Source organism: Melanotaenia boesemani, chromosome 17 (genome assembly GCF_017639745.1).
Source record: "Melanotaenia boesemani isolate fMelBoe1 chromosome 17, fMelBoe1.pri, whole genome shotgun sequence".
NCBI lineage: Eukaryota > Metazoa > Chordata > Actinopteri > Atheriniformes > Melanotaeniidae > Melanotaenia > Melanotaenia boesemani.
The window spans coordinates 15699678-15715251 of record NC_055698.1 but is presented as its reverse complement, the minus strand read 5'-3'; the positions used below and the strand labels follow the sequence as shown (position 1 = coordinate 15715251).

The window sequence follows — 15574 nt, the reverse complement described above, 5'->3', positions numbered from 1 at the left end:
GTAATGGCTTAAGATGAGCCAGAGCACACAGACCAGCTGGCAAAAAAGTGCTGTTGTATAACATTATTACATCTCCCCCTTCTTACAACAGAAAAAAGCATTAGCTTCAACATATGTGAAACAGAGACTCTGTGATTTAATATATCGTAATTATGGCATCATATTGTATGTGAGGATGCTGTGGGATTAACCTGAATTTTAACTGCAAATATTTTAGGCTTACTTTAGTCAGGGTTGGGTGTTTTTTGTTTTGTTTTTTGTTTTTTTGCATGACCATTTATAGAGGTAATCTCTAACCCTCACCCAAAAAGTTGGTTTATAAAACTATAAAACTGCAAATGGATTTGGAGCAATAAGTCATAATATAATCATGGACAGATGAAGTGAAAAATGTATTTAATCTCGACACCATGCAGTGGCTAGACGATATTAGCCAGCAAAAAAAAAAAAAAAATCTCCTTGAAGTTGATGTGTTGGAAGCTGGAGGACATTGAAAAGTTTAAGGATTTGGGCTATTAGGACATGGGTCAAATTATAATGGTTTCATGGGTCATAACATCTCTACACCTCTTTTTTTTTTTTCTTGGTCTGTAGTGGTCAAAACCCACCAAAATTGATCAGAGGGGGGAAAACTGCTGAACCAATGACAAGATTATAGGCAGCCAAAGCTCAATGATGCATGTTGGGAAATAGAGTTGGCCTATGTCATTCATTATTCAGTGGGTAAATGAGCTTTTTAAAAAAGTAGCTTGTTTCCAATACAGTGCCATTACATCCCATTGTACACTGCACTGTGTTGTATGGGGCTGTGTAGCTGGAGAATGGTGAAGGTGCCCATGATCTACTGCATGCCAGCATCAGAATTGAACCATGGAGCAATGGAAAAAGTGTCTGACATTAAGTTCAAGTCATTATGACTCCAAGATTTGTAATCTCAGTCCAATTAAACATCACTTTATGATGAAGTGATCTTCTTTGCAATGAATAAAACTTATATTACAGAATTCTCACCAAAATCTCCACAGATGCAGCAGAACCAATATCTGCTGAGTAGATTAATAAGTGGTGACCTTTCTGGTTTGCGATGCCATTTAAAAAATAAATAAATAAAGCTCAGGACACCAGCTTAATGAACAATAAAAAAAAGTTTATTACAAAGTGACATCTTAAACAGATCTGCAGAATCTGAGGTCTCTAAGCCAATGTCGAGGATCCCACTGGCCATGTGTACCAGTGGGCTTATATATGTTCACTGAACTTTCCTTAAATTACTTGACGCCACCCCTGAAACCATCATATAGAAAGCAACAGGTGCAGTCTCCTGTCAATTGATTTAAAGAAACAGACCCTAATGCTTAAATGTGCTTAATGCATCTAAATGTGATTACACTGCCAACATAATGCTCATAATTGGACACTACAAAAGGCTTATGGAGAGATGTGACAGCTGCTCAATGTTGCTATAAACTTGGCTTATTGAGGCCTACTTGTAATTCCCCTCTGCCAACTCCTGTGCATTCAGAAATTGACTGACTTGGTCTGTGTACCTTAAAAATAAAGCATTAATGAAACTATTCAGAATATCGTTTATCATTAATTAAAATGAACCAATTTAATTTATAATTGCTTTTAAGTTTGTGTTTTAGTGGTGTGGTGGATAAAATATGTACATGAAAGCTGAGAAGACTGGAGATATGGTAAATAATACTAAATCAGGCCTTTTTACCTTTAATAGGTACTGAAAAGCACTTAAGAGTGCATTTCTCAATGATAGATGTCTTACTCCATATATACACACACACACACAATACTTTTGGGCAATATGGCCATTCAGTGTCTTGTCTTAGGCATTTTGACACATGGTGCTTGTAATCAAACTGCCAAATTTCTGATTGAAAGGCAGAAACTTTCCGATGGTTTTATCCATCAGTGAAATAAATAATAAAAATAAGTAAAAACATGTTTCACTACTCCCTGTTCACATGAAAGACAGAAGAGTAAAACATCACAATAGTTTCTATTACTTTCCCTTTTTATTCACATGGAATAATCAATCTTAAACACTGAAAATGCCTTTCTGTGGTTTAACAGAACTTCTTTAACTCAATAGTAGGAGCAGCAAGTATTTTAAAGTCACATCTAAGCAAGCGATGAATATAACCACTAACACAGGTATCTTGAGAGGGACCAAAAAAGAACAGAACAGTTCTCTCTTTCATACAAACACTGGCTAAGATGGCGTCTATTCCTGACCGCTAAACTAAACAGGTGAACGAACAAACCTCTCTCTCTCACACACACACACACACACACACACACAAAATGTTAAAAGTACTCAATCAGTTAAACACTGCTACTAAAAAAAATTATAACATGTTGATAAATAGGCAATTCTTATAAACTGAGTTATTTGCCCTTATTACAAATGTTACACAGAAGCTTTCAGTCAGTTGCTTTAGTTTTTTTTGTCTAAACAAACATAAATTTCTCCCTGTTGCTAAACAATGTTTATAAAAAAAAAAAAAAAAAAGAGGAAATGCTGACAAACATTATTAATAAAATGCAGCAGACTTTAGCAACATTCTGAGAAGAAAGAACCTTCTCATTGTACAATAGACAGTTTGCACCTCATCCTCTCAGAACTGCCACTGCCAGTGGGACTGGATAATTGGTCTGTGTTGAAAATGGTCTGATGACCATTGTTTGCTTCAGTGTGGTCTGGTTCATTTAGGTTTTGGGTCAGCAGAGGTTACTACTGCACTGGCAGCTTTGTTTTCAGTAGCTTTAACTGGAAGGTTGCCTCTCTCACGATTCTCAAGATTAGTTGCTGGCCGAAGCAGAGTGTACACCAGTGTGGTTCTCATACTCCAAGTCTACAGGAGCTTCTGTTTTCATCCCTTCTACTGAGTTAGAGTTTGTTTTGCTTACTGTAGCTTTAACTTGCAGACATTTTGAATCCCATCTTCTTTTGTTCATTACAGCTTCAGATTTAGTCTTCACCATTTTTGAATCCCATCTGCTTGCCACAGTTTCAGATGAGCTGCTAGCACAGGGGTTGACAGGATGATCTGGCACTGATCCAGAGGGATGTGTCTTCAACTGGAAGTTGCTTTTTTTCAACAGAGATATTAGCTCTGAAAACAAACTCCAGTTCACGGCAGATTCATTGTGAATGGGTCTTGTGTCTTCATAATTCAGAAACTGGGGGGTAGAGTTCACAGCAGGATTAACTGAAGGGAACTCAGAGATTGATGGGGAGCTAGGCTCACCCTTAACCTGCACTGGGCTGGATATACATTTAGCTGGCAAAGGATCCTCTGATGTATCCACTGGCCTTTTCCTGCTTGGAGGACATTTATTTCTGGGTAACATCTCTGGGTTTTGACTGATCGTTGAACCAACAGTGGCAAGAGAGGCCGATTCAAAGACTACTTCTTGTTTTACATCAGATTTTGGGAACTGAGAGATTGCAGGTTTGAATTCTGGTTGCAGATAAAGACCATCGCGAGTGTCTTGAAGAGTAAAACATGTGCCAACAACGGGGACTGGAGAGACAGACTCTGCCTTTACAGGAGAATAGTTCCCTTCCAGACGACTTGAGACTCCTGGAGAGACAGACAGCCTTTAGAGAGGACAGAGAACAGGTCACACCCAAATGATTTTAAGACTCCTTTGACCTCCAATCCTCCAACTGTGGACATCTTTTCAGAAAGAGACATATCTGGTTTCAGTTCAGCTTCCAAGGGAAATTGAGAAATCCCTCTCAATTGTGTCATAACCCTAACAACCAGAAGTTTGGACACGGGGTACAAGACAAAAAGCAGCAAATTTCCTTACTATTTGCAACACGGTCTCTGTGCTCTACCTGGATGCACATTTCTAGCATTTCCAGCTGTGGTGCAAATTTTAAACCAAGAATCACCTAGTGCAAAATGCAGGTGTGAACTGCAGATAAACTGAGGGAAACTGTCCAAACAGTGTCTAATTTTAACCATTATGTACAGAGCCAGAATGTATAGTATTCAAGCTTACCACTGTCACTTCTTTGGTCTGTCATCTGTTCCTTTAGGACAAGGCTATAGCAGTCTTCTGGCTGCTGGCCTGTGTAACAGAAACAGGTTTCTACCCATATTCCTGCTCTTTTGGCAATGTTATTTAGAAAACAATCGAAGACTGAGCTGGTGAGACTTACTGGATTTCTGCCTCGTATTGATGGGTAGAAAGACTATGTTTGGTTTTTCCTCATCTTTTATATCACACACCATTTTCAGAGCTTTAAAAAAAAAAAAAAAAAAAAAAAAAAAAAAAAAAAAAAAAGCAGGTTTCATCTCAGTTTTTGTACATTTCTTTCATTCATAAACTACAAAGAGTATCTAATTAATCTGGAAGATACCTTCACAAAATGAAGATGTTTTGACAAACTGGTGCAGCTCCTTTCCCAGCAATACACACTTGAAAACCCACAAACACAAAAAAAGGAATGAAATATTTAACATTTCACAGATATATGCAATTATATGAGCATATCTTAAAGTTTTCAATAAAACAATTTATATACTTAAGGAAAAACAAAAAAGGTACCTGTGCGTCCACCTTGTGGAAACGCTCCCGCTCTGAGAGCTCTTTCACAATGCGCTTTACAAGATCCTCTTTCTCAGAAGAGGGCAAACTTTCATCATGCCAGAACATCCTTAGAAACTCAGGGTGTTTTCTCCACTGAAAAATATGTAAATTATAATTTCCAAATATGTTCAAATATATGATCAATGCATTTTTTAATCCGGTCGGCAGTGCATTGAGACACATACTATGTATTTGAGCTCGTGATCAAGGCTGGCCATGTGCTGACAGATGTCGCGGCATGAAACCGTTTCCTCACAGCTTTCACAAAGAAAGAATGTTTCCAGAGACATCCCTCGACACTCCCACACCAAATCCATTCCTGATGAGGACACATCATTTACCACACTGGATGTTGGGGTAGCAAAAAGAAAGTGATGTGTAAGATGGACACACTCACCAATGATGGGTTTAGCGTCCTGTCGACTTGCTTTCAAGAAAATGGACAGATGACTGGAGCCCTGAATTATTCTCCCTGTAACATTCACCCATCATTAAAAATTCATTTAATGACTAAATTACATGATGCTTGAATGCTAAACACTAACCAGCTGAAGTTACTGTGAATGCCTGTGATATTTTGGGCTCTCTGGGTCCTTCAGAGTGGCTTGGTCCAGACAGGTCCAGCTGTCCTGTACTCACTGTAGCAGCCTCCAGATTTGGACTGTTGATTTGATAAGGTGTTAATTTCTGTTTACTTTCTAGATCATTCTGTGGCTCCCTTGAAGTTTGATCACTCTTCTGCTCTTGTCTGATGTCAGGATTCACAAGAGGCTGTGAATGATCAGTTTTTTCAACTTTGATCACTGAAATTAGATGGAAGGGTTTGTGTAAATGTGTAGTAACGCAAACTGCATATTGATCTCCTCTTTGCATACAAACATTTAATAATTAAAAATAAAAAAAAAAAAAAAAAAAACACACCACCACACAGAAAGTGAAATAACTCATTTACCAGGAGTCTGTGTCAATAGCGTGATTTCACTGTGCGGCTGAGCATCTCCATCAGGCTCAAGTGGTTCATGCTTGACGGTTTCTGAAAATCGGGCAGAGGTAGTGCAATTGTTCATATGGAAATTAACTTTTACCCACCACCAAATTCACGTGGATAATGTTGAATGACAAATTCATTTTACCTGCCTTGACCTCAGCTTGACTGCTAGCAGCTGGGATGGGCAATGGATGCTTTTTATTCAAAGCTCCGGATGACGGAAGCTGGTGATGAATCCGATCACCATCTAAGCTTTGGCCTCGTACGGACTGATATACAGCCAGATCATTTTCTGTTGTCAAACGGCACTTCTTTTCTGATGAAAAATTTACAAGGTGAAATTTGCATCACTTAGTCTTCATGAACTTTTTATATTCGAGTTCTCACCTGTGATCTGGTCCAATAGTTTTTGTCGGTCAGTTTTAGTTTCCTGCATTAGCTGGCTCTTGGCAGAAAATCCTGGCATCTCACTGAATGGGACCAGTGCTCCTGAGACTGTTTAGTTAAAATGTTAATTGAGATTAATCATCTCTGTTTTGTCATTTAGTCAAAAAAAAAGCCCAGAAACCAGGTTCTGGTTAAAAGAAAATACTAAAGTGTGGATAAAATCAGATCCAACTTTAATTTACCATCATCTGAGCTTGAAACTTCACATGGACTAGTAACTTCCCGTCTCACCACCTCTGCAGTATCTTCTGAAGAGGAAAAGGTGACCCGTGGGTCTCTCGGCCTCACCAAGACTTTTACCCTTTCAACAGCTGAGGATCAAGAGACAGAAAACCAGGACAAAATTATACAATATAAGAAATCCAACTCCACAGGATTGAAAAGCAGTTTCTGAAAGAATGCATTTATATAAATAACTGTCCAAAAAACGCTTTCATGCCAACATGTTAGTTCTTTAAGTTTTTAAATAAATCCTGACACTGTACGAGCTCAGTGAAACAATGCAATGGAAAATGTCTCCAGGAATCAAAATTAATGATGGTTTGACCAAATTTGTGAAACTCCAGTGATGTTTTTCTTTTTTTTTTTTAACAAAAAAAAACAAAACAAGAAAACAGTACTCATACCTTCATTTTCTGGAAGAAGAGCCAGCTTTTGGTACACGTCCTTCTTTACTTCCACTTTCTATACAGAGAAATAAAAATTTGATATTTTCATCCCCTCAAGATTAAGTCTGAGATGCTTTTACTAAAACATGATACTTATTAAAAAAAAACAACAAATAAAATAATAAACAAAAAATGTGGGTTAAAACAGCACTTCAACTTAGTATAGAATAGTTTAATCACTGAGGATTGTTTTAAATGTCAGTAATGGCTCCACAGTCTGAATACCACACTTATTTAGGCACAGCTACTTTTTTCTTTTCCCCAATCATGTTTCAGAAAATCAGGAGTTAAACCATTTTCCAACAATAAAAATGTTCAGCAACATTCTGCAAGAGTGACTTAATAACAAGTAAAAAATTAGCCACAAACTGCAAGTTTAGATTTGGGTGCATCACCTGGGCATTCTGAGATCCTAAATTTTTCTCAACCTCAGCCAGATGGGCTACTATATTTTTCAGCTTGCTTTCCAACTCTGCCTGAGTTGAAGTCCATCCAGGGTACTTCATTTTCTAATAAGGAGATAAAAAGCACACAGTTAACATCTGGCCTGTTTTCCCAGCCACACCCATGTCAGTCCATGGCAACTCAAGTGTTATAAAACATGATATTTTTTAAAAGATTTTAAGTTCTACCAAATAAAAATGGTCCAGTTAAAAAAAAAAAAAAAAAAGTTAAAATAATGCAAGTAGTAATATCAATCCAGGCCTCTTCAACATTTCTGTAATTTAAGCGATATGTCACAATACAAATCACAGAAGTTGAAGTAAAGAATAGCATGTACATTTTCCACAAGTCCTCATGAGCTACGTACCACATAGTTATACTGGTGGCCTAAACTGAGAGGGTGATCAGATCGTTTTAACCTGACTGAACACAGTTGACAGTAGACTTGCTGCTTTCCTTCCCATGACACAATAATGAGTTGATTTAAGCCTGTGTAGAAGAGAGAGAGGAAAAAAAAAAAAAAGGGGGGGGGGGGGCAGACTTGATAAAAAAAAAAAAAAAAATAATAATGTATTCTAGTGATTTTAGAGTTACTTATTTCTGATATTAAAAACCAAAACACTTGCCGACTTTAGGATGGTTTCCACTTTGCTTGGTCCCTGCAGATGTATGAGAAGGCTCTTTATGTTGCCTTTTGTGCTCAGATGCTGCAGGCAAGGTAGTTTTCAGGTGAGGAGCAGCAGGTGGGTTTCCCTTATGAGCATGTGGTCCAATAGCGGCATTTGCCTTCAATGAATTCTCCATATGTGCATTTTTAGAAGCATTAGCATTTTCAGAGCCAGGTTTAGGACCTTTAGGAGTAGCCACAGATGTTAACTTGGTTTGAAAGATGGTTGAGGTGTTGGCTGCAGTACTTCTGGGAGTATTTTTATGCCTTGATAAGGCGTCAGTTCTGCAGGTAGCTTCATGCAGCCCTGTGGCTCTTGCAGCATTAAATGAAGCAGATTTAGCTTTGGTTGCAGTTCTTTCTCCTTCCAGTGTTCTGGACATGGGTACAATTTTTGAGGTTGAGGCCATTCTAGAGAAGGTTGCACTTGAATTGGTTCCCATCCTTGCGGATGAAGTTTTTATACATTTAGATATGGTTGGCATACTGGGGGAGATAACTGCTGACCTTTTCATTTTAGGAGGAGTTGCAGCTTTTTTACAGATTGCACTTGGAGTAACATCTTTGGAGCCATTTCTTCTGGAATAAGGCAGCAAGCGGACAACATGCGACCCTTTTGCGGGCACATTTAAGGCCCGCTTACCAAAATTGTTAGACTGATAATGATGAAAACTGCCAGCTGACGTGGACAACTTCATAAAAGTCTTGGTTTGAGCTTCAGAGGAGGGGACTTGGACTCTCTTGGTCATTGGCATGTGTCTGACTCTGTCTGCTGGACTGTTCCTCTCCTGATCCACAACCTTTAAAAAATAAATTAAAAAATAAAAATAGACTGATCATTTTCATCTGTTATACTGCAGAAACAGTTTCACAGCAATCAGATGAATTACACATACTAATGTACAGCAAAACATTAAGCAACCAGCTTTAGTGCCATCTACACACTTAAATGTCTTTGCTTCTGTTTGAGAGTTTTCAGAACCTCTGCATTTAAACTCTCCTCTGGGCACTTGTAGGGGAATTTCTGCTTTCCTACCCGACCTGATGCACTAGTCACTATTCTCAGCTGACTTTGAACTTAGTACAACATCAGACACTTCCCCTTTGGTCCCTCTATGAGCTAAGGAAACTAGCAATCCAGTTAACATTTGTAGGATGTGTCTGAGCAACAAGTGCGTGGAACAAGAAGTTCCCTGGTCATGAAACTGTCTGGGGAGGAGAAAAAAAAAAAAAAAAAAAAAAAAAAAAAAAGAAAAAAAAAAAAGAAAAACCCTGCTTTGTAAGCTATTTTACTGTACAAGTGCCCTTTTTTTAAAAAAAAAAAAAAAAAAAAAAAAAAAAAAAAAAGACAGAAACACTAAGGGCTTTGTGCAGAGTTTTGTCTGTGCTACTCTTTTCTTTTTCACTTGACCTTTACATTTCTTGCATGTTATTCCAGTCTGACCCATTGAAGGAGAACTGAACTGCAAAAAAAAGTGTCTATTTGAAGAGATACTTTGTCTTAAGTCGTATCATAAAATTATCACCTGTACCTAAGATTGTATTTTAAATGGACTAGCTAGGTTTAAAAGATTCTTAGGTTTGCCACCTAAATTACCACATGCAGGACGACATTAGGTTTAGATCATAAATTTTCCGACCACCTCCGCACATATGCCGGGGCTGGGGGGATGGAGACAAACAAACAATTGACCTCGAAGTTGTCCACTGTAGAGCCGACATGCTGAACATGAAGTGCTGCTGAGGCGTTACCAGGTCTAGCAGATGATGGTTTTGAAGCTGAAGTGCGTATATTCAAACTGTTGCGTTGAAGATTAAGGGCCTTCAGTGTGTGAAGGGCTGTGGAGAAGAAAACTTATTAAAAATGCTGCACATCAGATGTTCAGGCTCTCATATAATAATTACGTAAAAAAAAAAAAAAAAAAAAAAACATTTGTGATTTTTTTTTTTTTTAAAAACACACACACACACACACACACACACACACACACACAGAAACTAAACCAGAAGAATCAAATCTTTGCAAAAGTTGGTTTGCCCTTACCTGTGTAAAAGCTTTGCTTTGAAATATTGTTGTATGTTTTTTCACCAACATTAACAACCTGAAGTAGACAATAAAATGCGTTAGTGAGCAGTTTTCTTACCTCGGTCATGTTAGTGTTGAAAACAAACATATGACACATTACCCCATAAACTCTTCATTGTTGACGGAAAACAGTTAGTCATACTTGTAAGTTCATTCAGAATCTGATTCTCTGTCATACTAGTGAGTTTAAAGCTATATTGAATGTCACTTATTGAACTTGAAGCTTGCCACACTGTCCTGCTTGCTGAATGAGTGAAGAGCACGTGTCATATTGTAAGGCAATGCACATGTGTGTAGCACATCTGATGTACAAGACAACTCAATGTACTTTACATAGGACATTAAAAGCATTATAGCAAGGTGCAGAAGAAACATTAATTAGGATACTTAACACTAAGAATAATTAAATGGAAACCAAACAAGCTAAAGAAAGAGAAACTGACAACGGAATATTTACAGTGAGGTAGTTATGGTACAGATGTCAATAGGAAATACATTAATACTGTCAATGTACAGTATTGATGTATATCAATTCAACATACCCCCCACCACCAATTCACACATCATTCTTTGTTTAACTTGAAACCAGTGCAGAGATCAGAGAACCAGAGTGATATGGTACAGGACAGGCTATGAACAGACAGCCAGACACTACAGAGCACACACTTAAAGTTAATTTAGAAAAGTTAAATTAACCTAACACATTTTTTCTGGACTTTGGGTGGAAGCTGGAGAGCTCAAATAAAAACCCACACAAGCAGAATGATCCAGGGAGAGCATGTGAACTCCCCAGACACTGCAATCCTTGCTTTAAGACAACAGTGGAGTTTCCACTCTGTAACCTGCATTTAAGAAGCGTCTGTTCATCCAACTCTGCCACCAACCAAGCCATAAGTTGTGTTTATTTGGAAGCCAGACCCACTAGCCCTTGCCTCCTAACCAGATAAAATGGATGTTGGTCGAGTTAAGCTAGGTACACACAAAGAATATCGGGCTGTTTTTGTCCCAATTTTGCCCCTTCCCAACCAAGGATGGCAAACACCAGATTATCTTAAGTCTTATAGAATTTTCCTCTAAAATGATTATTTGCTTTCAGGTGTGTAAAGAATGAATTCGTCCAGATAATCGGCTCCAAAACGGGTCGCGGCCAACAATCAGAAGTATTGAACATGTTCAATATTTCACGTGTGTGGAAAGTTGACGACTTCCGAGTTGTAACTGTGTGGAGTGTGACGTGGAATGGAATGTAGCCAATCAGAGAGCGAGCTGACTGGAGAGCAAGGAAGGATATAAAGTCCTTCTTCACGCTGTCCAGTCTTATTTTTTTTTCAGTTCAGGTTTTTTTTCCTGTTAATAGTCCCAAGACCACCACCATTCCCTTGTCTTGTATACCCTCTTCCATGCTGGGCGTTGCGTTTTCCAGTTGTTGCCATGGTTCTTCTTTTTTCCCTGTTTTTGATAGGTTTCTTCTTCTTTGTTTTTGTTAGATAATATTTGATCACAAGAAATTTCCGGCTCGGAGGACTAGATTCTAGATCAGCTGCGGGACAGCATTGTTATGTGTGTGTGTGTGTGTGTTCTTCTGTGCTGAGATTATTGGAGCACACCACACACAGTATGATCAAAACATTCATGTGTGAGGTCTCAAATAAATCTTTTTAGATTTATAAAAAAAAAAAAAAAAAAAAAAAATCCTTGAGTGTACCAGCTATTAGAAGATCCAACATCCAGCTCAGCATGCCACCAACAACTAGACTATTAGTTTTGTAGATTTTCTGCAGTTCTTACAGAAAGTGATTGTGGGCAGAACCATTAACAATAAACAGACTGTTTACATACAGATTACATTTAGACTAAAAAGCTAATTTTAACATCTACTCACCACTCGACGCATCTTCTGGTGGTTTAAGTCAGTAACATGGTCGACTATGTCCTCTTCTGCGATTTTCCGAGAGCACCTTCCACAGAGGTACACTGAATCATGTTTATCACGACGACATTCAAAAAGCTTAGTTGAAACTGGGAGGAGACAGACAGACAAATTCATCTAAACCAGTAATTACTGATGTCTGAATTTCATGTTTGGACAAACAAAGTGCTAATTGAGCTGAGAATATGTTAAATAAGGGAAGGAGGGAATCCAAGACTTCAAAGATTGGCAAATTTGCCAAAACCTGCTTGTGTCACTCTAAACGCCTCATTACTGTATTTGGCTTATCTTAGCCAGATTTATTTTAGGCATTGTCAGCTTAAAAAAAGGTTTTTCGTCTTCCCTTTTTGTAGATGACAAGATGACTGTTGGAATAAAAATGTTTCACTTAAAGCCAATTCAGATGAAAAAACAAAAAAAAACCAAACATATTACTTATATTCATTTTGTGTGGACAATTCCTCACGTGACTTTTTAAAAAGGTTTATTCTTCAGCTGAAGAATAAAGATAAGATGTATGAGACCCAGAACAAAAAACCCTTTTTCTGAGAGTCATTATATTAACTTTAGTACCCTCTGTGTTCTTCATCAGCATCACAAGGGAATAAGTGAGAAGTATCAAAATTTTGTTTCTGCTAAAATCAATTTACATGCTCACCTCCTGGGAACAAGTACACCTCACGGGTGGGCTTGACCATTGCTTTTTCTTTAGAAGGAAAGGATCTCTTCATTTGGGATATGGGCTGAATGAATGCTGTCCGTTTCTTCAAGCCCAGAACAGTCTCAGAATTTCGATGGAAATTATCCTACACACACACAAAAAAAAATAAAAATTTCAAGAACAGGTTAAATATCTGATGTATCAGAGACATCTATTGTACTGCCTCCTCCCCAGAGTGTTTTCAGAATTCCTCTGTTCTGACTCACCTTTAGCTAACAAGGAAAAAAAAACAAAAACAATCTCAACTCTTAATTTAAAAAACATAGATGGTTGGCAAAAACTTTCAAAAACTAAGAAATGCCTGGGTCATGAAATTAGGACAAAAAGACAAACTGCAAAGGCAAAATGTGAGAAAACAAAACCCTTCAACACAATAAGTAAAAGTTTAAGTGTAGGCAGAAAGCAGGAAACAACCAGCAATGACTGTGTGGCACCCACAGGGTCTCCGAGTAGATTCTACTATAGAACAAAATCTGCAACGGAAACCAACAACCTCTTCTGTGTGCACATCTTAGTTGCGGGACAGAAAGGCAACAGGGCTTCCCCCTTTATTTAGTCATCTGACCTGAGAACAGGAGAGATGCTTCTCAACACATTTGATATGAAAGATTAGCCAGGGTGCTCAGCAGCAGAAGCCCAATACCTTTAGATAAATGTAAAGCTAAAGCACTGTGCTGCTGAAAGCACCGCTGTGAAAGTTCTGGTTCAGTCTGGAGGGTGGCGCCAGAGTCATAAAGGCAGGAACCTGGCACGCCCTCTGACACTGAATAGAAACACAGGCCGGACAGCAACTAGTATCCAGTACTAATGGATAAAAAACAAGATCAGATTGAAACTGGCATGACAGACAACTGCGCAACTGAGCTTGGAGCAGGAGCTCACAGAGCAAATAAAGAGTTGGTACTGTCTGCTGATGAGTTAAGTGCAAATCAACTAAAAGTAATGGCAACTGCGACAACCACACTTTCAACGTGAGTCCTGGGTGTATACCTTGACTTATCTCAAGGCTTAAAGGAGGGGGAAAAAAAACTCACCTTGTTGAGGTCATCCAAATGGTATGTTGTGCCTGCTCAGCCCATATTTTGTTCAGTTTTTAATTAAAATGCTAATATTAAGTCAAAACAAAAAGGAAAATACTTAAACACAGTCACAAGAGAAGGTGAAAGAGAGTAAAGTAGGTTTAACTTAGAATCAATGTCATCCGCAAAAGAAATCATGCAGGTGATTAATAATAATATTTAAAAAAAAGTTTGGATCAAGCATGGGTTGATTTCTAGCAATAAAGAAAACAATCCAGATCCTTAACAGGACAAAGATCAGAAAGTGGATGAGTATACAAAAGAACAGAGTATTAGAGTATTGATAAGACAAGGGAACAGTACAGATATTTGCAAAGAGAAACCCTGACAAACTTCCATCTAAAAAAAAAGAAGGAAACCCAGGTGAATAAATACACAAGAAACTGGTAGATAACAAGACACAGCTGAAACTAATTAGGGCTGATTAGACCATCAAAAAGCATCAACACTTCAAGGAGAGCAAGTAAAATAACCCAAGAAATTTAAGGTAAGTGAGGATTTTGACTATAAAACAGGAAACTAACAAATAAACAATGGTTTTAAAAGTTGTATTCAGTTGCAACTTCACAATCTTTGCTAATACATGTCCTTCCCTGACAGCACTGTTGCTTTAAGGGGATGTTTGCCAACAACTGATTAGATAGCTGCACAGCCTGTTAAGGTCTTGTTGCTCTGTTTCTCTCTGGTCTCTTTCCTCTCAGTGTAAAACTGACAGCACGCAAATGCAAGTGACAGTATGTCCACATTGACTTCTGTCAGTGCTTTAACGGATTAATTACGTCTGCAGAGGAAGAGGCGCAGTGATCAGAAACGATATTCAGGCATGTTTCTGCCTCACTGTTTAGGCTTCATGTCTTTGCCTTATGATTGTTTTATTTCTAAAATGTAAAGTCCAGTTAGTATAGGATTTGTGTTGATTTACAAAGTTTCATCCCCACTGACGTTCATGGCATTTCCTTTTATTGATTGCAGTACATTTCTTGTTAATAAAATGCAGAATCTACATTAAAGTGCTCTGATTTATTTCAAGAGCTATACCGTACAGATTACTGGGCAACTGGTACCTCATTAGCACCGTTTTATCAGTTTCTGGCAGACGATCACTTTCTGGCACAGCACCGTACTCTAACCGTTGTCTTAACTGTTCGTTTGAGCGACCAGAAATTAATACTGTGATTAATAAGAGAAATATAATAAGGGGTATGAGCAAAATAAAACTGTATCGTGATATAAAGCAAAACTGACCCCCCATTGCACTTTTTAAAACCTCTTTCTTGAAACGATGTAGTTTGAATTTGTTCGTGATATTTTAGCTAGTAGCTTATTTAGCTAGTAGCGCTCGTAACTGATCGGAGCTGGAACAGCACAGATAAAGTTATTAACACTTAAATATTTGCTCACTTATACTTAGCAGCCAACCAAACCACTTAAATGTTCAATTAAATCACCTAGGTCATGATTAAAGTTGACGTTAATATAAGCAAATTTACGGCTTCGTCAAAAAGGTCGACTGTAAAAAGTTTATTAGCTAATTAATAGGTATGAAAAATGAACTGACGAAAAATGAGAAAACATAAATACATATATGACAAAGGAGATTAACAAACAACAAAAGGTCTAACAATACACATTTATTAGCACTGCGAACTACTGAAAAATCCATAACTTACCACATTTGATAAGCATTTAAGAAGCCTTATTTTGGCGGACGCGCCTCGTTGCTCCGGGTTGTTTTGATGATGCCTCTTCACTGTCGACTCCTGTGTAGGGATGTTATGCTCGAGCAGTCTGCTCGATCACGTGTCGAGCATTATCAACATCATTTGTATTAAGTATACAGCTGGGCCCTATTCTCATATTCTTGTGGTAAAGTTTATGCAATCATATTTCATTTTGCCTTGAAATAAAAGATTTATCCAAC

At 38.0% G+C, this 15574-nt stretch overlaps 1 protein-coding gene across 1 annotated transcript; it reads right to left on the bottom strand.

The window, feature by feature from the left end:
- Positions 1 to 3431: 3431 nt before the first annotated feature.
- On the bottom strand, positions 3432 to 15412 carry LOC121628195. The gene is made up of 21 exons (XM_041967153.1): positions 15324 to 15412; positions 12512 to 12659; positions 11806 to 11942; positions 9882 to 9939; positions 9531 to 9676; positions 7797 to 8637; positions 7538 to 7659; positions 7122 to 7235; positions 6685 to 6742; positions 6241 to 6369; positions 5999 to 6106; positions 5757 to 5927; positions 5576 to 5656; positions 5169 to 5426; positions 5021 to 5095; positions 4809 to 4942; positions 4582 to 4716; positions 4394 to 4451; positions 4193 to 4273; positions 4033 to 4101; positions 3432 to 3622 (listed from the first exon to the last, which is right to left on the bottom strand). The coding sequence occupies exons 2-21, from the start codon at positions 12582 to 12584 to the stop codon at positions 3567 to 3569; spliced, it is 2904 nt and encodes a 967-aa protein (XP_041823087.1). The 5' UTR covers positions 12585 to 12659; positions 15324 to 15412; the 3' UTR covers positions 3432 to 3566.
- Positions 15413 to 15574: the final 162 nt, after the last annotated feature.